Source organism: Gorilla gorilla, chromosome 5 (assembly GCF_029281585.2).
Source record: "Gorilla gorilla gorilla isolate KB3781 chromosome 5, NHGRI_mGorGor1-v2.1_pri, whole genome shotgun sequence".
NCBI lineage: Eukaryota > Metazoa > Chordata > Mammalia > Primates > Hominidae > Gorilla > Gorilla gorilla.
Window position 1 is genome coordinate 191,464,258 of NC_073229.2, and position 27,657 is coordinate 191,491,914.

At 45.6% G+C, this 27,657-nt stretch overlaps 1 protein-coding gene across 1 annotated transcript; it reads left to right on the forward strand.

Annotated features, from left to right (window-relative positions):
* The first annotated feature begins 24,254 nt into the window (after positions 1–24,254).
* Positions 24,255–27,356, forward strand: CCR6 (C-C motif chemokine receptor 6). The gene is made up of 2 exons (XM_004044953.4): positions 24,255–24,360; positions 24,457–27,356. Exons 1-2 carry the CDS (start codon positions 24,352–24,354, stop codon positions 25,570–25,572), a joined length of 1,125 nt encoding a protein of 374 aa, XP_004045001.1. The 5' UTR covers positions 24,255–24,351; the 3' UTR covers positions 25,573–27,356.
* Positions 27,357–27,657: the final 301 nt, after the last annotated feature.

Here is a 27,657-nt window from a genome sequence, read left to right on the forward strand (position 1 = left end):
CTGAAGTGTGTGCTGAGGAATAAAACTTGTGGTAAGGAGGGCAGCCCAGCACACCACCCAGTGTATGGGTGAAGGAGGCAGCAGTGTGGCCGGAGAGGAGAGCTGGGCTGGGAACACAGGAAGGTCCCCAGGACTCTGTGGTCATCAGTAAGAGAGGGCCCACGTGTATATGCTGGTGAACAGAAATCTCAACCTTTTCAAAGTCTGACATTTAAGAGAAAAAACTGTGGCTGCTGGTTTGTGGAACAGACAGCTCCTTCTTTATTGGTAAGTTTTTTTTTTTTTTTGTCTTGGAACTTAGAAAATACTGTATTTCTTTTGTCTCAATAATTGTTTTATGCTTTGGAGGTAATAGAGTATTACAAAAGTTTATGTTATCAAGTCATGCATTGCGAATACTTATTTATTTAGGCTACTTTAGTCATCCCAAAAAGAAAGAAGAGATGCTGACCTTTGTTGAGTCTATTATGTGACATGCTCTATTCTAGAGACTTTGGTATGTGTTATTTTATGTAATTCTGAAGACAATCCTGGCAGGTAGGTGTGGGGCTATTTTAAAGAGTTAGAGGGGTAAAGTCACACAGCCAGAAGTTGGCCATGGAGGGTTGGGAGGCAGATTTTTCTGATCCTAGTCTGTGTTCTTTTTTATCTCACAAAGACATTCCATACCATCTGCAAGTCGCTTTTGACTAGCACTCGACAAAGAAGTATAGGGACATTGGAAACGCTCTAATAGACCACAACCACCTTTGAAAGAGCAGTCATCTCTATGAGCCATAACTATAAGGAAGAAATGCAGATCCCACAAACCAAAATGGAACATGTCTCCCAAACTTCTCACCCTGGGGGCTGTGGCTGCTGCAGAACAGGGGGTGCTGGTGGATCCAACATGAATGAGGCTCGGTGGAGGGGCTGGCTTTGTGCAGGGAGGTTGGGATGAACAAGGGCAGCAGGTGGCATCACAGGTGAGAAGGACATCCCAGGAGGGAGGAAAGAGCCACAGCGTGCTGACGAAGGTGGGATGGGGTGAGGTGGGGGAGACACAGAGAAGCCCAGAGCCAGCTTCGTGGAATACACAGATGTGTCTGGAACGTGTGTCTCTGGATACACTGATGGGTCTGCTTCAAGAGAATTCTTGATGCTGCAATGCATCAGAAGGAGTTCTAGTGATAGCATTGTCTCCCAAGTGAAAGTGATAAACCAGTGACAATCAGTTTCACTGTGTTGTGGGTGAATGTATTTATGTCATTTAACAATATTGCGATTCCATTTGTATGACAATCTCGGATGCACTTGTTTTAATTTTGCATTATGTCTTCTCTAATTAAACATCTGAACCCTCTGAGGCCTGACTTACCTGGAGCTCTCTTATCTAATAATATCAACCTCTAAGGCAGCCTGAGAAAGAGGAAATGAACCCAAAGAGACTCTGCACCAAAATAGATACCACGAAGCCTGTACCCAAACTTGGTGTGTTTTTCTCCCAGGGGAGACCCTCAGGTGCACATTCAGATACACTGGCTCTTATTTTAGGCACAGTTCTGATAAGGGGGGGCTGTTTGGTTTTCCAGCCCAGAGCTTATTGGAAGCGGCACATTCAGTGGGAATGTCACCTGCTGGAGTCAGGCACGCTGGAAGTGATGAGGAATGGCAGACAGCCAGGTGCAGTCAAGAGGTGGGCTGGAAGAACCCCAAAACACAGAGAGGGCAACTCAGTAGACCTCACATGGGCCCATTTAATGCGGAAGCAGATACTGTAATTCCAAGTATTGGAAGGATCTCAGTGTGGAATTTGGTGTGCTGCTGCAGATGAGAAAGCACACGTCCCCAGCGGCTCCACGAATGGGGCCCAGGCAGGGTTGGGTGATGCCCAGCTCCCCTGGAGACAGCCAGAAATCTCATCACATGTCTTAGCAATATTTTCACCCATCAGATCCCAAGTTTTAAATGTTTAAAATGATTAGTTGAAAGTTAATTTGGAATAGGCTTCCCCAAGACCAAAATGTTGGTTGGACATTGCTGTGTTGCTGAGTAAAATACAGTAAATATGCAGCGCATCCTTCAGCGTTCAGATGACTGTGTTAGAGAGGATGGGGCATCTAGGCAAGACATGCATTCCTCTTTTCTTTTTAAAGCACTCCTATTTTGGGGGGTAGAATGAGAAGATGGATAGATGAAGAAAGGGAAAATGGAACAAAGAAAGGAAAAAGGGCAGGGCAAGGAAGAGGTTCCAGGATAAAATAGACATGAGATCTTATGAGCAGAGATTGTTAGGGCAGGGTGGGTGGACCAGGTCACACAACCGTGACAGACACGGCTCTGTGCTCTGACAACCGCATCGCAGCAGACAGGATCAAGATGCAAAGCAGGGCCCTTCGGCAGCCGGCGCATGACCTAGAGCTGGGTGTAGGAGGTCTCTCCGGCAGCTTCTGCCTCTCCCTCCTCACCTTCCCTTGATCGGGCTCATGTCATGAGGACGTCATCCTCCCTGTGCTGTCCCCACCTCCTGCAACACAAGCTGCCTGAAATCCTAGGGGCTGGTGGAGATGGTGGTTTGATGGGTTATAAATCACGTGACTTAGCTGAGAAGGTCTAGCTCCCTCCTGCTCCCAGGTGGTCTTCTGAGCAGTGGTAGACCTCGAGAGGAGTTCAGAATCACAGGACCGCAGGACCCAGCCCTGGTCTATCCACCCAGAACCTACATTTGAACCCCAAGGAGAGGCAATTCATAAGCACAGTGCACTTGGAAACCCTTCCTCCAGGCATAGGAAACCCCAGTCCAGAGGCATCACTTCATATTTCGGAAGGGTTACTGCCATTGAGTGGCCTAAATTTCAAACCCTGGCACGGAGATGAGCAGGGCCCCCTTCTCTATGCAGAGCCCCCTGGCCGAGGCCTGCTGTGACGGCTGCTGTAACCAGCCTGTGGCTCTGATGTCACCGTGCACACATCACCCTTTTTCATTTCTGTAGCAGTTTATAAGTCAGTGAGGCTGTTCCTGGCAGACAGAAATGGAAATTAGCACTCTGAATCTGGGTCACCGAGCAGCGCTGTAAATCCCAGGGGAGGCCCCGTCCTTAGCTCTGCATCCAGTGAGGACCTGAGGTGAGGATGTCTTCACAGATCCAAGGGAGGAGGCTTTAGACACATAAATCTGTGTGGTTATCCAATGGCAAGATCATTTGATAGGAGACCCCCAACCTAAAAAGAATGTGGCTTTCAGATCTCTTTCTGGTAGACAAACAGATGTTTTAGTAAATCAAAAAATCAGCCTTGTGAGTGTAATTAAATGACTACGTAATAAAATCAGTCCTTTTCCTTTGGTCTTTTTGTCAGAATGAGTCTTTTCAGGTTCTGTAAAGAATCTGTCTCCTCTGACATACATCGCCAAGACAGCGGCGGGCTTATGGGGGCTGTGCTGCCCGCTCCTCAGACACTGGATGGGGGTCTCACTGGTCCACCCCGCAGTTGGCTGGTGGGTCAGAGGGTGTGCCAGCCAGACCCCAGCGCCCAGCGCCCTCTAGATGTTGCAGAAGGGTGAGAGAGGCTTTCTGTGGTCCTCATTCTGTGAGCAGACCTGTCCTTTCTGGCAGTCAATCATGCCTTTGTGGAATACGATCGCGAGATTTTTAAGTAAGTCAGAGGAAACCTGATTCCGCTGGAAGTCGGTTTTAGAGCTGCTGAGAGCTATTTCATTCATCATAAAAATCTTGTTGGTTCAACAATACCTCTTTTTCCACATTCGTGGTGTTTAAGCAGGGTGCCTTGTCCAAAAGCCTAGTGTCTTTTCCCCATTTTCTGTATCTGACTTGAAGCAAATTAGTATTGTCCACTGTTCTGGAAACTAACACAGAAAGAAATTGTGACCATGGCAGCACTCACACAATAGTTTATCTGGAAACGTCTAGAAGGTGTTATTTTTCCAGCAGTGAAAATTAGTGATATCCATAATAGTCACTATAATTAGTCCTTTTGCTTTTCTTAGAAATTCTGTTTCATTATGCAACCAACTTATTTTGTTATTAAATGAAAGTATAAAGAAAAATTTTTAATAATTACATTTCTTATATTTCCACCTCCTTATACAAACACCATTATGATTTTCATGTCTCTTCTCATACTTGTGTCAGTTTCTCACTTATTTTGCTAAAATTTTGCAAAACTGAGGCTGTATCTAAAATGTCATGGTCAGGGTTGGAAGTTTAAATTTGAGACCTCAAAGAAGATTTTTCAAAGGGGATGCTATGAAAGCTCCCCATTTTCCTCCTAGTTCAAAGATCCGCAGGCGCTATAAAGCGAATGACTACTGGTTAGGTGGAATTCATTTCTGAAGCCGTGGCTGCCACCAGGAGGGAGCACACCAGCAGGCGTGGATGGGCGTTGTTGTGTCTCCTTTCTTGAAAAGCTCCAGGGTCCAACTGCAAGAAGAGATCACGAGAGAGAATGCGGAACTCCTGGCTCTGTCTCTGGAGAACATTCCAGAGGTTGTGCTGGAGCCAGAAGGAGCGCTTTCTTATGCCGCTGTCTCCTTCCCGAACTCTCCAGAGCCTCTGGAGTCTTTCACCGGGGCCTCCCCGCCCTCGCTCCCTCTTGGGAATTCTCTCTCTCCAGCACCCGCGACGCTTTCTGTTTTAGATCAAGTTGACCTTTCTGGCCTGACACCCTTTCCAGCACAGGAGGCAGCTGGGCCTTTCCCTGAGGCCCTCCTCCCAGCCCACAGCGCGGCAGATCCCTGCGGGGAAATGTGTCCTCCCTTCTCCCAGCCCAAGCCACCTCCTCCCACCTGCATGGCTTTTGGCCAAAGTTTTCTTTTTGCTTCAACTGGGAGTAGAGCTGCTCTTTCTCCCTGCAGGCACCCTTCACATATTGACGGCAGCCGCCCCCCCGGCCTCCCGCTGCACCCCGCCCCTCATTTCCAGTGGCCCTCTTGCTTTCTCAGGTGTCAGGGCTTCCCGCCTATGCCATCCCCTAGCAGAGAGGCACCCAGGGGTACCCTAACCATTGCAGAGGAGAAGGGCGACCGCCTCCCAATCCCGGACGCCTGCACATCCGTTAGGCCCAGAGTGGCTGGCCTTCCTGCTGTGGCAGCACTGTCCTGATTTTAGCACAGATGTTTCTACTTTCCGGGAAGTCTCTGGAAAACTGGGAGGGTTGGCCCCCTAATCCTGGGAGTCCAACAGGAAGAGCCAGGAAGATAATGCTGCAGGAGATGACCCGTCCCGTGGGTGAGGGTTCCCTCCCCTCCCGCGGTGGGTAGAGGGTGACTCCTGTCGTCCTCCTGTGGCCAGAGAGCTGTCCATCATCCACCACTGATTCCTCTCCACTTCCGCGCTGTTCCTGAGGGCTGAGCACAAAGCCTTCTTAGAAACCAGAGTTCAGGGTGCTTAGATGGAAAGTGTCCAAGAATACTGCTGCGTCTCCAACCACCACAGCCTCTTTATCCCTCCCCACCACCGTCCCCACATCCCTCCCCACCACCGTCCCCGCATCCCTGCCCACCACAGTCCCCGCATCCCTCCCCACCACCGTCTCTGCATCTCTGCCTACCACAGCTGCATCTTATGTCAGAAGAGTGTTCGAGGGATCTAGGCTGAGGGAATGGAAGGTGTTGCCTGCTTGTTTTCAGTTATAACCTGTCTCCTGGGTTTGCTGCTTACCGGAACTCTATTTTCTTTTTTGAGTCTCCCTGTCAGTCCTTAATGTTTTCCACCCCTGTGGTCTCTATTCCCTCAATGTATTCTTCCTTCTTGAACCCTTTACTTAAGCTCTCACTTGGACATTCTTAAAGAAATTTTGTCTCAAAGAGCACTGAGAACAGTAGTGATGAAATGCGCAGGTCGCTTTTCAGTGCTCAAATTCTTCACTCTGCAGGTTTCCTATAAGCACTTTTCTGTTTTTTGTTTTTTTTTTTTTTCTTTAAAGACACTGTACTAATATTTTAGGACCTATCCTCTGGCCACTTCTGAAGTGTCACTTTTCCAACTTCAATCTGTCCTTCTGCTTCGTAAACATGAGCCCAACATCCCAGCAGTTCCATCTGCGTCTCTGGGTTTAATTACAACCTCTCCATGCAAGACTGTTCCTGCATCTCTTGCTAAGCCCCCTCTTTATGACTCAATAGTGGTAACTTCCACCCCCATCTCCACCACCATGACAATAATCATAATTACAAAGCTGCCACTGTGCACCTAATGCTGTGTGAGGCATGAACGTTGTCTTCGATCTTCGCATGAATCATTTACAAATCTAAAATCCTCGTGTATTGATTAGGAGACAGACATCTAGAGGTTAACTTGAAAAGTGACTTTCGATTCTTGACATGAGTCTAAAGTCATGTCAAGAATCTCCAAGAATTTTCAGTTACACGAGACATCAATCTCTTCACATTCCAGGTACTTCAAATGACATCCATTTTCTTCCCTCTTAGACCAGTTTCTATAACTGTTCTTCCACGTAGAAATAAATTAGTAAATAAAAAGTAAGCTTTCAGTTTGATTTCCCTACTTCTGTCCCGATGTAAAATTTGGCATCATCTTGATTCCCCTTTTGCTTGTTCCTTACTGATATTTTCCAAAACATCTCCCCACATCATTTTCTCTTCACATGTATCCCAGAAAGGTATGAACTTTTGGATCAGATGACACGGCTTTGAGATTGGATCTTCAACTTATTGGTGTATGAACTTGAGGAAGTTGCGTTTTTCCTCTGAGTTTCAGTTTTCTCATCTGTCACTTGAGGAGGACTATGACAACCCCAGGGCCCCTGGGCCTGTAGTGAGGATTAATGAAAATGAATGGGTGAAATGGCAAGGGTCAGCCCCACATGCTGGACGCCCGTGGTCCCGGCTCCCTTCTCTACTCTGTGACGTCAGGCAGGGCTGCCACCAGGAGGAGGGTGCACCTGCCTTGTGACCTGCTCTTCTCCCTACTGTAAACTCGCTCCCCGTCCCTCCACGGCCCACAGACGTCTGTGTCTTTGTATTGCTGCCAGCCTTCCGGTCCTGCAGCCACCCTCCCCAGCTCCCCGCTGAGGGCTGGTGCCCCCACCTGTCCTTACTGCTCTCCACCTCGGTGCCTTTCTGCCTCCCCACCCAGGCTCGTGCTATTTGTCCCCGAATTGCCTTCCTCCCCCTGCCTACCTGGTCAGATCTGAGTCGCCTTCCTGGCTGAGTCCCAGCCTTTCACGAAGAGCCTGAGGTCCAGGAGGCTGGAGGTGGAGGGGCTCCTGTGTGCTCCCTCCTGTGAACTGGACGCTCGCAGTGGCATTTCTTCACTGATCCGTCACACGTAGGCTCTCTGCACATCACATGTTGCTTGTATTGTCATGTATTTAGGCCTCAACTTTCCAACTATGAGTTCCCAAAAGGTGGGAAGTAAATGCCATACTTTTAACTATTTCTGTAGCTTGTGTGCTGTACATAGTAACTATCTGAAAAAATGATTCATATCTGAAAAATAATTTATAACAGGTGTTCTCCTGGCTATTTGGGAGAGTAATTTTCAGGCCAGCTACTTTTTGGGGTAGAATAACACAGAGTGACTCCCCAGGCCCAAACGTATTAGCATATACAGTGAGCATTGAAGGATACACCATTTGACATCTTTGTAAACTCCAAAATTCAAGGTGTCAGCACAGCTTGTACTTCCTCCTATAAAATGTGTTTTTGTCCCTACTAGAGAATTTGCTGACGTAATTTGTTAAGTAGCCTTTTTTTACTTTTTTATGAAGAAAAAGATATAGATCCAAACCACATAACACAGATCCAAGCACTGCTGGGCTCGGTAGTCTATGTTTTTGCAATGGGTGTGAGCCTGTGGCTGCCTGCCAGCTGTCATTGTTGTAGGTTTCTTCTTCCTGTCCCTCCACTCCCAGCACCTGTGCTAACTCTAGGCTTTCCTGGGGAGGGTTTTGTAAAAACCAACAAATGACGCTTTTATTTTAATTTGTTTTGTTTTTTAAAAACATGTTCATTACTTCAGAAGTTTTGTGCGCACAATGAGAGTAGAAAACCGCCCCAGTTATCTACCACCTTGAGTCATGGTGGCTTTAACAGTGATTTATTTACAATCTCTTGTAGCTCCGGGGGTCAACTGGGCTCGGCTGAGTGCTTCTCAGTTGGGGCCTCCACTGCAGGTACCATCAGAGAGTGGGTGGGAGCCATGTCATCCAAAGGCTCGATTGGGCTGGGGGGCTCCCACATGTGGCCGGCAGGTGGTGCACTGCTGCTGCCTGGTATCTCAGCAAGAATTCCCAACCAGCTCACCACATTGACTTCCTCAAAGTTTATACAGAGTGTTACTTTAGGGGTTAACAAAGCATTTACTATCTTTTCAACTTTGCTGATAATTTCAAAAGATGACTGACACCCAGATGACCAATGTCCACAAAGTGGTGTGCCATGGCCTCCGGTGTGTGTGCTATGGCCTCCAGTGTGTGCAGAGCCTGTTTGTGAATTAAAGGCAATCACAAGGAGAAATGGTCATGGTGACCCATTCTGAGCTGTACACAGTGTCCTCTGTAGGATTGTAGCCAGAGGCAGATGGCTTTCCTAGAAATGCCTCAATGTGAGTTTTAAAGCAACTCCTTATGACTGTTATCTGAATTTACCAAACTGTCCCTGGCTTTTCTTAGGAATGAACTTCTGATGTTACTGTGGAATTTTCTGCCTGGAAAATTCTTGTTATGAAACCTGTGACTGTAAGCCACATTCCTCGCCTTTTATGCAGCTCACAGTGTCTATGCAAATGAACAGTGTGATTTTAAATTTGAGGAAGTTTCAGTAAGAGTGAGATCTAAGAGGATCTTTAATATAAGGGCATTTTTAGAGAGATAAAAACCAAATGGGTCTCTGCTTTCTCAGGGTGACCTATAATTTAGATTTGACTTGGAACTGCGGAAGGAATACGGGGCAAAGGACATGAGAAGCATTGCAGAGGTCAGTGCCATATGGAGCTTCCACCTCAGCTCTCGAAGTAAAGGCAACCAGCCCAGGCTGGGAGCCAGTCAGCAGCAGGGTCTCAATCTCCATCCACTACCTTCCCCTCTGGGGCAGGGAGGGTGTTTCAGGGAGGAGGCCACTCTTGGAGACCTCCAGATACCTGCCTCTGTGCAGTCTAACAGAAGGGGCCCCCACAGTCGCTGTGAATCTCTTTGTTCTGCAAGGAAGGGGGTGTCATTGGGCCTCCTGGGTCCCTCAGCATCTGCGTGGCCACACAACGTGGTTTTGTTCAACACGTTACATTTCTGCTTAATTAATGTTCATTTTTGGTCCCCAGCAAAGTCCAATCTGTTTTTCGTTTTCTTTCTTTTCTTTCCAGGCAGGCATTGCCAGGGCTAATCATCTATAAAAGGGCTTACTTTCTTACCTTCATGCTAAGCAAGACCATCCAAGGGCAGTCTTAGAGGGCACCTGAGAATGCAGGAGGGGTGTGTTACCTGGTGACCTGTTTCTTCCTCCTATGGGCAGCCCTTCTACAGGAAGCAGAAGCCTCAGGGGCGATGGTAGAAATCAGGAGGAGGGGATGGAGCTGAGGTAGCAGGGGAGGGGTCGGAAGAGCAGAGGGTAGGGTCTTGCTTTGTTCGCCATCCAATAATCAGCAGGTTTCGGGTTGGGGTGAACTACTGGGGAGGAGCGCCCCAGGGCTTCTCTCAGATGGAGGAGGGACAGGTCACCCAGAGTGAAGGAAGTTGTGAGCTCTGTTAGAGGAAAACAGCCAGGACTTAGTCAGGAGAGGCTTTGTTTGGAAGGATTGTTGTAAGGCAGGGAAAGGAATGATGGCAGCAAGAGGACCCCGTGACCATAGGTCTGCAAGCGCTTCAAACAGAAAAGGCCCTTCTTTTATCCAGTAAGGGGGAGCCACTGGGGCCAGCAGGGTCTTTGGAGGGGACCCTGGACAAACCCGGGAAAATGGCCAGTGGGGTTGAGCAGGACACAGGTCCTGCTGTGTCTAGCTGGTTCCCCAGAGAGATGATAAGGGGTGCGCTCAGCTTCTCAGGCTCACTCAGGCTTGAGGACGTGGAGCTCAGGGCTCTGCAGGAAGGAGCGACCCAGGTGACGTGTGGTCAAGACAGAGCAGAGCTGGGCAGCGGGCAATGGAGCCTCGTGGGCAGCCTGGGGGTGGGGAGGCACAGTGCACTGGGAGGTGGAGAAAGTGTGAGTCCATCAGGCTGGCTGAGAATTGATCACGAACCTATTGTCTGTAAAACTTTTGTTATTTCCTGAGACGTGGTTCACAGCAACCCAGGTGTGAACAACCTTATGATTCTAGGGTTCTTTTCTATTTTTTAATCACTTGCATCTACAAATAAATTTCTGAGTGACTTGTCGTCAGCTGCTTTCCTTGATATGTCTAATGACAGGGCAGTGACCCGCATTGTCACCCAGAGATTCTGTCTCTGTGCCACATGAAGATTAGGTGCCCGCTTTTGATTGAGGAGCTCGTCTGTTGCTCTCAAAGTATCTGGTAATAATAGCTGAGATGCATGGAGAACCACCTCTCCTTCAGGCACTGCTCCTCGGCTTCCGTGGACGCGCATGGCTATTTCTCGGAACCCTCTGAGGTTAGAGCTGTCATGGTCTTTCTTCTAAAAGAGGAAACCGAGGCTTGCTGGGGCTCAGTGGCCCTTCTGTGGCTGCACAGCTTTCGGGGTGGGGCCAGGACTGACTGACTCCACACAAAAGTGCTCCCGGCCCATGTCTTTAACTCACACGGCCTCTTGCAAACGTTCCCAAATCTTCCCAGTCGGCTGCAGAGACTCCTTGCTCCCAGGAGATAACCAGGTAAAGGAGTATGAAAGTTTGGGTACAAACTCATTGCTGCAAATTGAAAACCATGCAAAGGCTGTCTTCCTCTGGGGAGCTCAATGCCTCTCTTTTTCTTATCACTTTACCATTGGTTGGACTTTGATTCCAGGGATCCTACGATTACTCAATACCCTACAGGATATACATGGTTAACCATTTGCATTTGGGCAAATAGGCGTTACTTTTCAATAGGAAGTGGCAATCCAGAACTTGCTTTTGGGCAATTCTAGTAGCTCACTGCTTTTTTCTTAATGACTGCTAGAAGCTGCATCTTATTGACAGATGGTCATCACACTGGTGAGCTGGAGTCATCAGATTGTGGGGCCCGGAGTGAGGCTGAAGGGAGTGGATCCGAGCACTGCCTGAGGTGAGCATGCCAAGGCCCCTGAGACTTTTCTTTCAAAAATGTAACTTCTTTGATCCCCTAGTCTGACAGGAATGGGACTGTTTTACTCATTAAGCTTCCAGAATGCTGGCATATTGACCATGTTTATGCTTAACGACACAGACTTCCTTTCCTGAAAGCATTGACTTTACGGTTTTAGGAAGCCCATTTTCCTCTAAGTGTATAGTAAGGGATTTCATACTCGCTCCCTGCACTGGAGCTTGGGTGATGGTCTGGGTACTTGCTCCTCATACAGGAGATATCCTCAGGGCATCAGTCTGGAGAGGAATGTGATTCTTTATTTGATCAAATACACTGAAAGATTTTGGAAAACAAAAAAATTAAGCTAAGAAATATTTTGGAGGCAGTAAGTCATTTATGCAATGAAGGCTGATGAGTGGGCATCCCGGACAGCCTAAGATTGAGCAGGAATGAGCTTGTGAGCGGGGGTTAAGAGAAATTGACAAGGTGGAAATTTCAACAAGTCTCAGTTGCAAAGCTCTCATGAGGGCTGCCAATGCCACTGTGATTATGAAGGCAGTATCTTATGACCAGAAAATAATACACAATGATATTAAAGGGAGCCAGGCTAGGTGCAGTGGCTCATACCTGTAATCTCAGCACTTTGGGAGACCGAGCTGGGTGTATCACCTGAGGTCAGGAGTTCGAGACCAGCCTGGCCAACATGGTAAAATCCCGTCTCTACTAAAAATACAAAAATTAGCCAGGCATTGTGGCATGTGCCTGTAATCCCAGCTACTTGGGAGGGTGAGGCAGGAGAATCACTGGAACTTGGGAGGCGGAGGTTGCAGTGAGCCGAGATCACGCCACTGCACTCCAGCCGGAGATCAGCTCCAAAGTCCACTTAGCAGCAGGACATAGATATTGTAGAGATCAGCTTTATAAAGAAAAACAAAAATGCAAGGCCATAACTAAAGCTATTCTTTAAATGGTTAAAGATGTAATTTCTGCAAATAAAACAGAAAACATAAAAGCAAACTTCCAAAGAAATTAAAGGAACTGAAAAAAAAAAAAAAAACCCAACCCACAGAAGCTTAATAAACAAATCACCGGGGGAAAACAAAAAAAAAATCAAACCTCTTGGTCTCCTCCTTAGCCACTCTTATTCAAAAGCAGAAGGAAGCCAGCCTAGAGTTTCAGCTCCACTGATGCTTATCTAAAAAGGTATGAAATGTGGTGGGCCCATGATTCAAATAAACTTAGAGAACATAAATGTATTGAACACCTACCATTATAGTATGCGAAACTCTGATATCAATAAGATGTTTTAAAATAAATATATTATTTAAGATCTTGTGGGAATTCTATGGCATTTCACTAAGACCTGCTGGTGGCAAGGTGAATTAGAACAGCGAGTAAGAGACAGTAATGGGAGTCTCACCAGTACTCACAGTCCCAGATGAGCTACACTCGCTATCTGTAAAATGGGTATGATGTCTATCTACTTTAAAGGGTTTTGTGAGGTTAAAAGAGATAAACAGCTGTAAACCAGTGATTCTAATGCCTAGCAGGTAACTAGAACTTAATTTACAGCATATGCGCACACACACACACAAACACACACATACACATATGCGTGCATATATACATACACACACGTCCATATGTACACACACACAGTTATACACATACTGCACACACATGCATGCATACACACATGTATGAATACATGCAGGCACCAATATACAGCCATGCACATACATGCAAATACACACATACACATGTATACACACATGTGCACACCTATATACACACATGCATACACATGCATATACACATACATGATATAAAGAGGTGTATATATGCAGGCATATGCACACTGCACACATGCACACATGCATATACACATACACACACACACACACACCGACATATGCACACACACACACATACTCTTATTTAGTTCTTGCTCCTTGTTTTGCAGGGCCACTACTATTTATGAAAGTAAGCACAAATTTAAAACTGTCTGACAATTGTAACACATTGTTAAGCTAGTTATTAAATGTTTTCAAATTACAAGTCAACACAGTTTTTATTACCAGTAATATTTTCATAACTATTACTAATGTTTTCCCCATATTGAATTTTCTTGGACAGAGTCTGTCCTTGGCCAAAGGGATGAACAATGGCAGTCGGTCTGTTGCTTGGTCCCCCCAACCCCTGCTCCTCTTGGGGAGCCCCCCACCCACAGCTCTCACCGGCCTTCTCCCTGTGCTACCACCACAGAGCCAGCCAGTATTGGTCTCCCTGAGAGTGTGTGCTGTGGCTACCCACCTCTTCTGGGGCCATTTGCCTGTGATTAGAGGACTCCCAATGCCCTCAAGTCCAAAAACATGGTTTTCTCTAAGGTAGAGGCACCGTTGAAGGCCGGGGGGAGATGAGTGTGGCTGTGTTTGGAGAACTGAACACGGCCTTAAATCCTATAGTGAGGGCAGCCCCTCCCTCTTTCTTCTGGTTCTGCTTTTTAGCAGAATGTATAATTAGGTGTTCTTTTCATTTCTAAATGAATTAACCAATTAATTATTACTTTCTGAGATACTCTATTGCATATTGTACCTAATAAAAGTTGTACTAGGAAGCCACATTACTTTATTGCAATAAAAATTGCAAAAAAATTGAACATTTTAAATGCTATGTAAGAAATATTATTCTGGAATTAAGTTTTTATTAAAGTAACAGTTTTAAACATGTGTGATAACAAGATCTTTGAAATGTTAAAACTGAAATTCAGAGGCTAAGTTATTACTTACCATGTGCATATATTTAATCTTCATGAGATCCTAGTACGTTTGCATTTCATTTAAAAGAGTAGGGTGGTGGCTTGTAGTCCCAGCTACTCTAGAGGCTGAGATGGTAGGATAGCATGAGGCCAGGAGTTCGAGGCTGCAGTGTGCTATTATCGTGCCTGTGAATGGCCACTGCACTATAGCCTGGGCAACATAGCAAGACCCCATCTCTAAAAAAAGATAGTTTATTTATATGATTTCAAGCCTAAAATACAAAATACATACTGAAGTATAGCTTATCATTATTTGCCTCTAAGTAAGGGAAGAAAAAGCCATTAAAAATATCTTTTAATACGAGTTTATTTCTAAGTCTAACATATGTCCACAAAGAGAAGAGAATCAATCAGACGTGAGGCCTGCACAACTTTTGTTTCATGCATTTGCTAGGGGAATGGAGGCACTTCAAGTCAGAGGCTGGTGTGGGGACCAGCACACCATCTAAAGATTCCTCCTGTGTTTGCCTTGGTGGCACCCGCTGCCACATTCCCTGGGTCAGGCAATGCGAGCCCTGGGGGGCCTGTGAGCTGCTGCAGTCAGGTGGTGGGTGCATGTAGCCATCTTCTTGTCTTCCCTCTGCTGTTGCCTCGAACAGGGATTGGCCCCTCGGAGCTGCTCAGACCTGTCTTTGGATGAATGAATGAAGAGTCCTCTAGGTCAGTGATATTCTTTGGCTGTGTCCCCATCCAAATCTCATCTTGAATTGCAGTTCCCATAATCCCCACGTGTGGTGGGAGGGACCAGGTGGAGATAATTGAATCATGGGGCAGTATCCTGTTCTCGTGATAGTGAGTGAGTTCTCACGGGATCTGATGGTTTTACAGGGGGCTTCCCCCTTCGCTGGGCACTCATTCTTCTCCTTCCTGCCATCATGTGAAGAAGGATGTGTTTGCTTCCCCTTCTGACATGATTGTCAGTTTCCTGAGGCCTCCCCAGCCATGCTGAACTGAGTCAATTAAACCTCTTTCCTTTATAAATTACTCAGTCTCAAGTATGTCTTTATTAGCAGTGTGAGAACGGACTAATACAGTCAACTTATTGATTATATGGTTTATATAATCATACATCTATAATTATATAGATTATATAGTCAGATTATATGATTTATATCATCATATAAATAAACTACCTTTTTTAAAGAGATGAGGTCTTGCTATGTTGCCCAGGCTGGAGTGCCATGGCCATTCACAGACACGATAATCACACACTGCAGCTTGGAACTCCTGGCCTCAAAAATTTCCCCAAAGTGTTTCCAAAGAACAGGAACTGAAAAGGTTCTGTGAGTGAGAAGGTTTGGGAAATAGTGAGTTATTCCAGCAGGGCTCTGAAGGGCCATTGATAAACAAGCTCTAATAGGAATAAACTAGGGAAGGATGTAGTTAGCATCTTATTAATGTCTTAATATACTAGCCACAGAGAAATCATTTCCCACCCCTGTCTGTCTCCCTCCCTTCTTTTTACCCAGAGCATCTCTTGGAACTCACTTTCAGATGCTGGATGCATGAATTCCCTAAGAAGAAACAGCTCCTAAATTGAAGTATGCATTAGAATAATACAGAGATTGTGTTAATGCAAGGATTTGAATCTTCAAAGCAGACATCCATAGGATCTATAGATCTTACCTAATGTCAAACTTTACTAATGATTCAATAACAAAAACACTAGGCAGAGAGATGCATCCCATGTTGGCTGGGCTGTTCTCGAACTCCTGGCCTCAAGTGATCCACCCACCTCAGCCTCCCAAGGTTCTGGGATTACAGGTGTGAGCCACTGTGCCCAGCTATTCTGTGCTTTTAGATAGGGGTTCCCAGGCTTCTTTCCACTAGTAAGTACTATTTGCATGTTTACAAGGAGATCTGGTCCTCGCCCAATCCAGTCATGGGCAGAGTTCAGTTCTTTGTGACAGTAGGACTGAGATCCTCATATTCACGTTGGCTGTCAGCAGAGGGCCTTTTTAGCTTCTCAGGGCAACCACATGGCTCGGCTTGTGGCCCCCTCTTCTGTCTGCAACTCCAGCAACAATACATTGAGTCTCTCACCTTTGAATCTTTTCTTCTTCCATCTCCAGGGAGAAGGACTCTTCACCTCTAGGGACTCGTGATTGCAGTGGGTCCAACTAGATAATCCAGCATGATCTCTGCTTACCTCCAGGCCCTTAGATCTTTAACTTCATTGCATATGCAAAATCCCTTTTGCTGTGTAAGGCAACACGTACACAGGTTCTGGTGCCTGTGTCAGGGCCTGGGCAGGGGGCCATGATTCCGCTAACCACAAGCGTGACATGGGGCCATGATTCTGCCGACAAGTGCTGTCCCCTGTGTCCGGTGCCTCCGCACTCTATCTATTATTGGGTTGGAAATCCTTAGTGACCACGGTGGAGAGTACCCAGAGGTGAGCAGAGCTGGCTGGCTTTCCAGCTGGCTGGATGTCTGTGCCCACATAGTACTGATTAACCAGCCTCTTGGTGAGATTACTAGCAAATAAAATTCTTAAGATTTTTGCTGCTGCTGCACTTTCATCTTATATCTGTGTAGTTGCTTATTTATTTTTGTTTTTTTATTTTTGAGAAGGAGTCTTGCTCTGTCACCCAGGCTGGAGTGCAGTGGCACAATCTCAGCTCTCTGCAGACTCTGTCTCCCAGGTTCAAGTGATTCTCTTGCCTCAGCCTCTTGAGTAGCTGGGATTACAGATGTGCGCCACCACACCCAGCTAATTTTTTTTATATTTTTGGTAGAGAAAAGGTTTCACCATGTTGGCCATGCTGGTCTCAAACTCCTGACCTCAAGTGATCCGCCTGCCTTGGCCTCCCAAAATGCTGGGATTACAGGTGTGAGCCAATGCACCCGGCCTGCTTATTTAAAGCTATGTGGAGAAGCTTCTATTTTCCCTACTGAATTTTACAGCATTAGATTTACCCATTGCTTGATTCTGTCCAGAATATTTGTACATTGATTCTGTCATCCAATATATTAATTATCTTTTTAGGCTTCTTGACATCTTCAGATCTAATGAACTTGCCTCGTCTCTTTTTGCCCCTCTCATCAATAGAAGCAATGGGCAGGACACAGCTGAAGGCCGAAATCAGTGCAATGTCAATAGGGCCTTGTGCCAGCCTGCCAGCAAAGTGGTGTCACAGAGCCAATTGTCCAGACACCTAGCAAGCCACCTAATTGTACTTGCACCTGGATCATGGTTCCTCTTCTTGATTGCTTATAAGTTTCAGATATTATCGTAAGTGTTCAATGTCTGTAACACCTCCCTGATCTGCAGTTTATTGACTGTGACCACCAAGGCTTGGAAATCAGTGTGACAAGACTGAGTGTTACCAAACCCACGCTGACCCCCAAGGGCCCACCACTTCCGTTCCAGACGCTCCTGCACTTGCTTCATAATGCCCTCAACACCCTGCTGAGAACCAACAGCCAACATTTGACCTCATTCGGAGGCATTATCTTCTTTCTCTCTGCAAATGGGTTTTGAGCTTCCTTACACCAGCTCTATGCTCCTGGACTTCACAGGCACCATTCGCTGGAGTCAGGCAAATTCACTGCAACATTCTCTGAATATTTTTGAAATGATTTTTTTAAAAAAGAGTAGAGAGGTGCCAAACAGGAATCAAGAAATTCTGCTTTCTCTTGTCTTCAGAACATGTGATAAAGCTCAGTCAATGAGACATGCCTTCCTGGTGAAGGAGATACTCAGGGGATGAGACATGATGAGTCTCTCATTTGGTGTCATGCCATAGTGTGCCCGCCCTACAGGGTACCCCAGGTCCTGTGAGAGGCTAACATTCAGGTGGGGGGTGACAATGAGTTACTGAGACAGCAACAATCGACACTTTACTTGAGGCAGCTGAATATTGGAAAAGAAGCCTCTTAACTGCAAAACCAAATTGAGTCAAATGACATTTCTAAAGTGTGTCATTAGATGACTTTTTCTTAGAGCCCCTGAAACTCCTCCTCCAAAGAACAGTGTGTCCTATAGAAGCTCTAGAAGTATTCCTCTGCCCACTTGTTTGGGAAATATCTAAATTCCAAAGACAAGAAAATTACACTTTAAGAATCAGTTGAGCTGAATGTATTTTACATGTGATTTAATGACATCAAAGTGAGATCTGGTGAGAATGGTGATCATAGGGACCACGTGTGAGATAGGAAGTGCTGAACCTCAAAGAGACAGCGTGAGATGTGTTACAGGTGGCTGCTTTGCAAGGGTGGGTTCACTGGTTCACCAAGAACTGGACACAGGGCTCAGCACATTTCCCTGCATCTCTCATCTGCCACTCGTAGATAACAGGGTGTCTTATTCTCAGTTCATTAAAGAAGGAACAGAAATATCTACTAAAAAACTTCTTAGTGTCTTCACATCAACATTTTCTTAATAGAAAATCTGCAGCCTGTTTCTCCAAGGAGCTGGTGACTGCTGCCTGAGATCTGAGATGATAGAGCAAGTTGTGAACAGGATTCTTTACGCATTGAGGTGATACCCATGCCAATCTGTCACCAAAACAGTTTCCTTAAAACAATTCACACAGTTTTTCCTGTGAAAACAGTGGCTTGGGGAAGGCCGCATCATTTTCAATGACTGTGGCTGGCATACAGGTGAACCTGACAACCATCCTTTTTATGGAGAATCCTGATTCTTAACCACAGTGACATTAAATTTGTCATTATCTAGAATTGGACATTGTTTATACCTAACACGTGCAAAACACCATCCTAAGAGACATGGAATTTATCAATTTTGGTTTGTTGACTTATTCTGACATGAGAATAAATGAAAGGAAATTAAAGTAGTGTCTTATGAACAGGACGGCCAGCTTCTCATAGCTCTGCCGGGAACTTCCTGCCTTGTGGCCTGTGTTTCTGGCTCCTTCTGGGCCTCCTTCTCTCAGGGACCCCACCCTCTGGGCCCCCCTCCCTCCGGGACTCCTCCCTCCGGGACCACCCTCCCTCTGACCCCCTCCCTCTGGGACCTCTCCCTCTAGGACACCCCTTCCCTCTGGACCCCCTCCCTTTGGGACCCCTCCTTCTGGGACCCCCATCCCTCTGGACCCCTTCTCTCTGGGCCCCCTCCCAACTCCTTCTGCCGACAGGGATCCATCACACAGGCGTCCCAATGCTGGCCTTCTATTCACCAAGAGTTACTCACTTTCTGAGGTGCATCTCATGATGACTGCTAGCATGGAACCGTTATATAATTATTTGTTTACCTGGCAGCCTTTTGAAGCTCAAGTATGCATTGAGTCATCGCTGCACTTCAGTGCCTCTCCTCCGTAGACAGTTCATAAACATTTGTTGAACTGAGTTAAACTTAAATTCAGAAAATACTGTGTGTCACGGTGCAGTTAAACAAATACTTACCTTAAATGGGGGCCCGTTGGGCATCGAGTGCACGGCGTGCTGGGCCGTCCCTCCCTTTTTGGCCCCTGCTGCTCTTCCCATCGTCATCAACTCAGCCTCCACCTGATGGGGAGGTCACTCCCTCCCATCCCGTCCCAGCCCCACTCACCTGGGAACCTGTGCCGCTGGCCCCACCTTGGCCTAGCATCCGTCCAACCCTACAGCGACCGCTCCCCACAGCCCCTGCTCCCTTGTTCTCCAGAGCCGCGCCCCTGCTGCAGGTCTCCCCCTCGCTGTCCCCAAGCCCCTGCCTTCCACCCACACTGCCCACTCCTTCCCACCGTCCCCGCCTCTGTCCTTACGGAGTCCTCAAAAGCTCTTCTTGCCCCAGAACCTCCCATTACCCCTCAGTGCTCAGCGGCAGATCCTTGCTTTGACTGTTTATGGCACTAAGTGTCTGTTCCAACACATTTGCGTGGAAGAGTACGCAGGTACTTTTAAATTAACTTTATTGAGGCTAATTTATATGCAATAAATGTCACCGATTGAAGGGTACAATTCAACAGGTCTTGACAAGGGCACACAGCCATGTGCCACCCCCACAATCAGGATAGAGGACATTTCTGCCACCACAAAAGCCCCTTGTGTCGCCCAACCCCAGCCAATCCCTTCTTCCCGTCCTGATGACAATCCCTGATTTCATTCCTGCCACTGTTATTTTGCCTTTTCTAGAAATTTTAGGGGTGGAATGATGCAGTGCATGGTCTCTTCTGTCTGGATTTGTTACCGAGCGAAGGTTTTGAGTCACCCCCATTGGAGCATGCATTAGTCGCCTGTTCCTTTTCATGGTTGAGTAGTATATGCTATTGTATGGATACACTTCAACTCGGTTATCTGCTCACCAGTTGACAGACATTTGGGTCTTTTTCAGTTTGGGACGGTTAAGAATAAACCTGCTGGGAATGTTCCAGTGTTAATCCTGCCATGTCTCTTGGGTAGACATGTAGGAGTCGGTTGCAGGTTCCTATGGTGGATGCATGTTCAGCTGTGCAAGAAAGGACCCCACTGTCTCCTTGGAGTGGCTGTGTGATCTTGCAGTCCCACCAACAAAGTGTGAGAGCCCCAGATGCACCATGTCCTCTCCCAGCTTCCTGCCCCCTGTTTAATCTTAGTCCTTCCAGTGGGATCTCTGTGTGTGTGTCTGTGTGTGTGTGTGTGTCTGTGTGTGTGTGTGTGTGTGTGTGTGTGCGTGTTTTGGACGGAGTCTCTCTCTGTCACCCAGGCTGGACTGCAGTGGCGTAATCTCAGCTCATTGCAACCTCCGCCTCCCGGGTTCAACTGATTCTCCTGCCTCAGCCCCCCAAGTAGCTGGGATTACAGGTGCACGCCATCACGCCTGGCTAATTTTTGTATTTTTAGTAAAGATGGGATTTCACCATGTTGGCCAGGCTGGTCTCGAACTCCTGGACTTAAGTGGTCCATCTGCCTCGGCCTCCCAAATTGCTGAGATTACAGGCCTGAGCCACTGCGCCCAGCCTTCATTGTGGTTTTAATTTGCATTTTCCTCATGATTAATGGCATTGAGCATCTTTTTTGTGTGTGTATTTGCCATCCATGTATTTTCCTTGGTGAATTGCCTGTTCACATTTCCCCCTGTTTCTTATTGTTTATGTTTTTGATAGGGAGTTGTAAAAATTATTTGTATATTCTGGATATAACCTATTATCAGATATAAGCTTTAAAATACTTTTTTCTATTCAATATATATATGTTTCATTTTCTTGAGTGTCTTTCAAAGAGCAGAAGTTTTACATTTTGTACAATCAAGTTCAATTTATCAATTTTTTTACAGTTCATTCTTTTTGCAATTTATATAAGAAGTTTCTTTTTCCAGGGTCACAAAGATTTTCTCCCATTTTTCCTTCTAGATGTTTTATGCTTTAGCTCTCACATTTAGATTTATAACTCATTTGAGTTACCTTTTGCAAATGGTGTGAGGTAAGCAGTAAGGATCGACTTTTTGTTCATGTCATTCCAGGACCATTTACTGAAGACTGTTCTTTTCCCACTGAGTTACCTTGGCACCTAAGTTAAAAATCAGTCCGCCATCTATATGTGGATCTATGTCTGGCCTCTGTTCTGTTCCAGTGATTTATGTAACTGTCCTTTCAGAAATCCAACACTGTCATGGTTAGTGTAGTTCCTTGTCAGCTCTGAGACTGGGTAGTGTGAGTCCTCCATTTTTTTTTATCTTTTTCAAAATTGTTTTGGCTATTTTAATTTCCTTGAATTTCTATGTAAATTTTGGAATTGACTTGTCAGTTTCTCAAAAAAAAAAACCCTACCATAATTTTGATTTAGTTTATGTTGTATCTACAGATCGATTTAGGGAGAAATTATATCTTGAAATTGAATCTTTGATAAATTTGAACATGAAATAAGTCATTGAAAATTGAACATGATAAATTTCTCCATTAATTTAGGTCTTATTTAATTTTTGCCAACAATGTTTTGTAGTTTTTAGCATATAAATCTCACATAAATTTTGTTAGAGCTATCCATAAGTATTTTACATTTTATGATACAATTGTATATATAATTGTTGATACTATTATATATGATATACGTGTATATATATATATATAGTTTTAACATCCAAATGGTAATTCCAATTGGTGTATTTTATTTTACATATTGCATATTTCACCTCCCATGCCCTCCACCCCTGCCATGCTCTGCAGCTTAGAAAGAGTGTGTATCACTTCTCACTGTATTTGTTCTCCTCCTGCCAGGAGCCATAATCCTGTGATGCCTAGTGCCAAGGTCTGAAAATTGTTGTTACATTTTGTAGGTTTTTCTAGTTGTTTAATGCAGCAGGGTGCCTTTGGTCTCTGTTGACCCACCGTGGCTGGAAGCTGAAGTTTAGCAGTGGTGTTCTGATTGCTGTGCTTCTTCCGATTGATACGATTACCTCGTCACACGCTTTTGCAACACAGGGGTCTATACCATGCTTCTGCTGCATACTCGAAAGCACTCAACTGTATACCTGCTGGGATTACAAAAGTGCAGAGGTGACTCCATACCTTCCTCCAGCTTTTTAGGCCCAAAGCAGTGACTGAGGGGCAGTGAAGAACCGATCTCTGAGTTGTGACTCCAGGCATCAGGGAAGGAATGGGGTGGAGTAAATAATGAAATGAGAATCAAAATTATGTAAGAAATAGGTTTGGAAAATAATTCAGGGTGAACTTTGTGTTACATGGGCTTCCTCTCCAAAAGGTCAGTATCCACGTGGACTCGTAAGTGAGGACTGATATGACACAGTGTCGGGGGCGAGGAGGGCAGTTCCACTTTCTCTGCCTGTGCACCTGGGGCTGCACTTCCCTAGCTGCTCCCGCTTGGCATGGCCAGGCCCACGTGGTGCGAGAGCAGGGAAAAGAGGAGGAAGATGGGCGATTGGCTGGGAAGCACATCCAACGTTAATATCAGAGCGTTTCAGGCCATGGATTTTACTGGGGGACATCCAGGGCGTGTTAATAAACAGGATGATGGACAATGCTGGAAAGGAGTGAGCCTGAGAATAGCGAAGGGTTTTTCTTTCTTTTTAAGTTTGCTTCAAATGGTGGATTTCAAAGCCCTTCGTCCTCAGGCGCTCCACAACCGCTCCAGCTCTTCCTGGTCTCCTGCTAAACTTCTTCAGCCTGGACCCATGCACCGCCACTGCTGGCGTTCCCAGCACGCGGTATACTCCATGTGGACCCATGCACCGCCACTGCTGGCGTTCCCAGCACACGGTATACTCCATGTGGACCCATGCACCGCCACTGCTGGCGTTCCCAGCACACGATATACTCCATGTGGACCCATGCACCGCCACTGCTGGCGTTCCCAGCACACGATATACTCCATGTGGACCCATGCACCGCCACTGCTGGCGTTCCCAGCACATGGTATACTCCATTGTTTCCTGACAATCCAGTTGATTCGGCCAGGCTGGTTGCTCAGCTGTTTCACAAACATACAGGGCTCATGACTCAAGGACTGCTCTTCAGCCTGAGACGAGCTGGTCACCTGAAGGAGATGGCCGTTCTCTGTCAATCATTGGCCCATAGCCTCACCATTCTCCAAGAACCCTGATCAGAGCCTCCTCCTCCAGGAAGTCTTTCCTAACTGTGCCAGCCTCCACCTTTCCTCTGGCACTTGGATTTCTGATGATTAGGATGCCTCTGCCACAGCAGATTCTTGCTTGTGACCTGGAATGTCTACTGGAAAGGTCTGTGGCTGTGGAGAAGCAGGTGCATTCCTCTCCAGTGCCTTCCCAGGCTGGAGCAGCTTGTTCAGTGTGTCTTGAGAACAGCACTCATAGTCAAACTTTAAATTCTACTGGAGGTTCTCACATGCCCACAGGGGTGATCATCACTGACATATATTGTGAATGATTTAAAGCCCGGGACTATGAATTATACATTTTCTATGCACTTTCACACTTCTATAGATTTTGTTTAGCAAAATCTTGTTGAATGTTTTTAAATTTTGCGTAAAGATTTTTGTGCAGATCAAAACTTGTGGATTTCTGAGAGCACCTTATTTAAACAATAGATCAAGGGTTGGCAAATTATAGCCTCTAGCCAACGGACCCCGGCGAGGCCTGTTCAGTTATGTAATTGTAGATGCTTTCAAGCTCCAAAGGCAGATTTGAGGAGCTGTGACAGAGACCATATGGCCTGAAAAGCCCTAAAATATTTACTATCTGGCCCTTTACAGAAAGAGGTTGCTGATGCCTATTCTCAATAAATATTTGTATGTAAAATAGTGTGCTGTGCACTCTGTTCACACGAGATGGAATGCTGGTAACTTGACTGTCTGGCTCTCCAGGAATACCTGTGTTAACTGTAGTGCATTCTGCCTTCTTTCCTTCTTAGAGTCACTTCCACTTTCCTGCTACCGCTGCCTGTGAGCTGAAGGGGCTGAACCATACACTCCTTTTTCTACAACCAGCTTGCATTTTTTCTGCCCACAATGAGCGGGGTAAGATTTTTATTTTTGGCAAGGGGTATAATTTGGGTTCACTGTGGCTACTTGAACACTGCACTGCAGCTAACTCTATCTTTGTTTCCTTTCCAGGAATCAATGAATTTCAGCGATGTTTTCGACTCCAGTGAAGATTATTTTGTGTCAGTCAATACTTCATATTACTCAGTTGATTCTGAAATGTTACTGTGCTCCTTGCAGGAGGTCAGGCAGTTCTCCAGGCTATTTGTACCGATTGCCTACTCCTTGATCTGTGTCTTTGGCCTCCTGGGGAATATTCTGGTGGTGATCACCTTTGCTTTTTATAAGAAGGCCAGGTCTATGACAGATGTCTATCTCTTGAACATGGCCATTGCAGACATCCTCTTTGTTCTTACTCTCCCATTCTGGGCAGTGAGTCATGCCACCGGTGCGTGGGTTTTCAGCAATGCCACGTGCAAGTTGCTAAAAGGCATCTATGCCATCAACTTTAACTGCGGGATGCTGCTCCTGACTTGCATTAGCATGGACCGGTACATCGCCATTGTACAGGCGACCAAGTCATTCCGGCTCCGATCCAGAACACTACCGCGCAGCAAAATAATCTGCCTTGTTGTGTGGGGGCTGTCAGTCATTATCTCCAGCTCAACTTTTGTCTTCAACCAGAAATACAACACCCAAGGCAGCGATGTCTGTGAACCCAAGTACCAGACTGTCTCGGAGCCCATCAGGTGGAAGCTGCTGATGTTGGGGCTTGAGCTACTCTTTGGTTTCTTTATCCCTTTGATGTTCATGATATTTTGTTACACATTCATTGTCAAAACCTTGGTGCAAGCTCAGAATTCTAAAAGGCACAAAGCCATCCGTGTAATCATAGCCGTGGTGCTTGTGTTTCTGGCTTGTCAGATTCCTCATAACATGGTCCTGCTTGTGACGGCTGCAAATTTGGGTAAAATGAACCGATCCTGCCAGAGCGAAAAGCTAATTGGCTATACGAAAACTGTCACAGAAGTCCTGGCTTTCCTGCACTGCTGCCTGAACCCTGTGCTCTATGCTTTTATTGGGCAGAAGTTCAGAAACTACTTTCTGAAGATCTTGAAGGACCTGTGGTGTGTGAGAAGGAAGTACAAGTCCTCAGGCTTCTCCTGTGCCGGGAGGTACTCAGAAAACATTTCTCGGCAGACCAGTGAGACCGCAGATAACGACAATGCGTCATCCTTCACTATGTGATAGAAAGCTGAGTCTCCCTAAGGCATGTGTGAAACATACTCATAGATGTTATGCAAAAAAAAGTCCATGGCCAAGTATGCATGGCAAATGTGGGAATTAAGCAAAATCAAGCAAGCGTCTCTCCTGCGGGACTTAACGTGCTCATGGGCTGTGTGATCTCTTCAGGGTGGGGTGGTCTCTGATAGGTAGCATTTTCCAGCACTTTGAAAGGAATGTTTTGTAGCTCTAGGGTATATATCCGCCTGGCGTTTCACAAAACAGCCTTTGGGAAATGCTGAATTAAAGTGAATTGTTGACAAATGTAAACGTTTTCAGAAATATTCATGAAGCGGTCACAGATCACAGTGTCTTTTGGTTACAGCACAAAATGATGGCAGTGGTTTGAAAAACTAAAACAGAAAAAAACAAATGGAAGCCCACACATCACTCATTTTAGGCAAATGTTTAAACATTTTTATCTATCAGCATGTTTATTGTTGCTGGTTATAAGCAGCAGGATTGGCCGGCTAGTGTTTTCTCTCATTTCCCTTTGATACAGTCAACAAGCCTGACCCTGTAAAACGGAGGTGGAAAGACAAGCTCAAGTGTTCACAACCTGGAAGTGCTTCGGGAAGAAGGGGACAATGGCAGAACAGGTGTTGGTGACAATTGTCACCAATTGGATAAAGCAGCTCAGGTTGTAGTGGGCCATTAGGAAACTGTCGGTTTGCTTTGATTTCCCTGGGAGCTGTTCTCTGTCGTGAGTGTCTCTTGTCTAAATGTCCATTAAGCTGAGAGTGCTATGAAGACAGGATCTAGAATAATCTTGCTCACAGCTGTGCTCTGAGTGCCTAGCGGAGTTCCAGCAAACAAAATGGACTCAAGAGAGATTTGATTAATGAATCGTAATGAAGTTGGGGTTTATTGTACAGTTTAAAATGTTAGATGTTTTTAATTTTTTAAATAAATAGAATACTTTTTTTTTTTAAAGAAAGCAACTTTACTGAGACAATGTAGAAAGAAGTTTTGTTCCGTTTCTTTAATGTGGTTGAAAAGCAATGTGTGGCTGAAGACTTTTGTTATGAGGAGCTGCAGATTAGCTAGGGGACAGCTGGAATTATGCTGGCTTCTGATAATTATTTTAAAGGGGTCTGAAATTTGTGATGGAATCAGATTTTGACAGCTCTCTTCAATGACATAGAAAGTTCATGGAACTCATGTTTCTAAAGGGCTATGTAAATATATGAACATTAGAAAAATAGCAACTTGTGTTACAAAAATACAAACACGTGTTAGGAAGGTACTGTCATGGGCTAGGCATGGTGGCTCACACCTGTAATCCCAGCATTTTGGGAAGCTAAGATGGGCGGATCACTTGAGGTCAGGAGTTCGAGACCAGCCTGGCCAACATGGCGAAACCCCTCTCTACTAAAAATACGAAAATTTGCCAGGCGTGGTGGTGGGTGCCTGTAATCCCAGCTACTTGGGAGGCTGAGGCAAGAGAATCGCTTGAACCCAGGAGGCAGAGGTTGCAGTGAGCCGAGATCATGCCATTGCACTCCAGCCTGGGTGACACAGCGAGACTCCGTCTCAAAAAAAAAAAAAAAAAAAAAGGAAAGAACTGTCATGTAAACATGCCGACATGTTTAAACCTGACAATGGTGTTATTTGAAACTTTATATTGTTCTTGTAAGCTTTAACTATATCTTTCTTTAAAATGCAAAATAATGTCTTAAGATTCAAAGTCTGTATTTTTAAAGCATGGCTTTGGCTTTGCAAAATAAAAAATGTGTTTTGTACATGAAGTAGGAATCATATTTCAGCTTCAAGGTTCAGATTGAGGGGCCCACTGTTTGGAGAGGATGGTATTCAGGCTTTCTCATGTCCTTCAAATCTGTTAGCGTTTGACTCTAGAAATCAAAGCAAAGGAGTGGTTACCCAGACACTTCTTTTGGTGTGATCAATGCGCTGATGTGATCTATGAAGATGATTCATGCTTGAAAACTGGCACAGAAACATCTTGCTTATTTGCCAAAGCTGGAAGATGAGCTTCTCTGCATAATTTAAATGTTCAGATAAATGAAGCTGACTTATTTAAGCAATAAC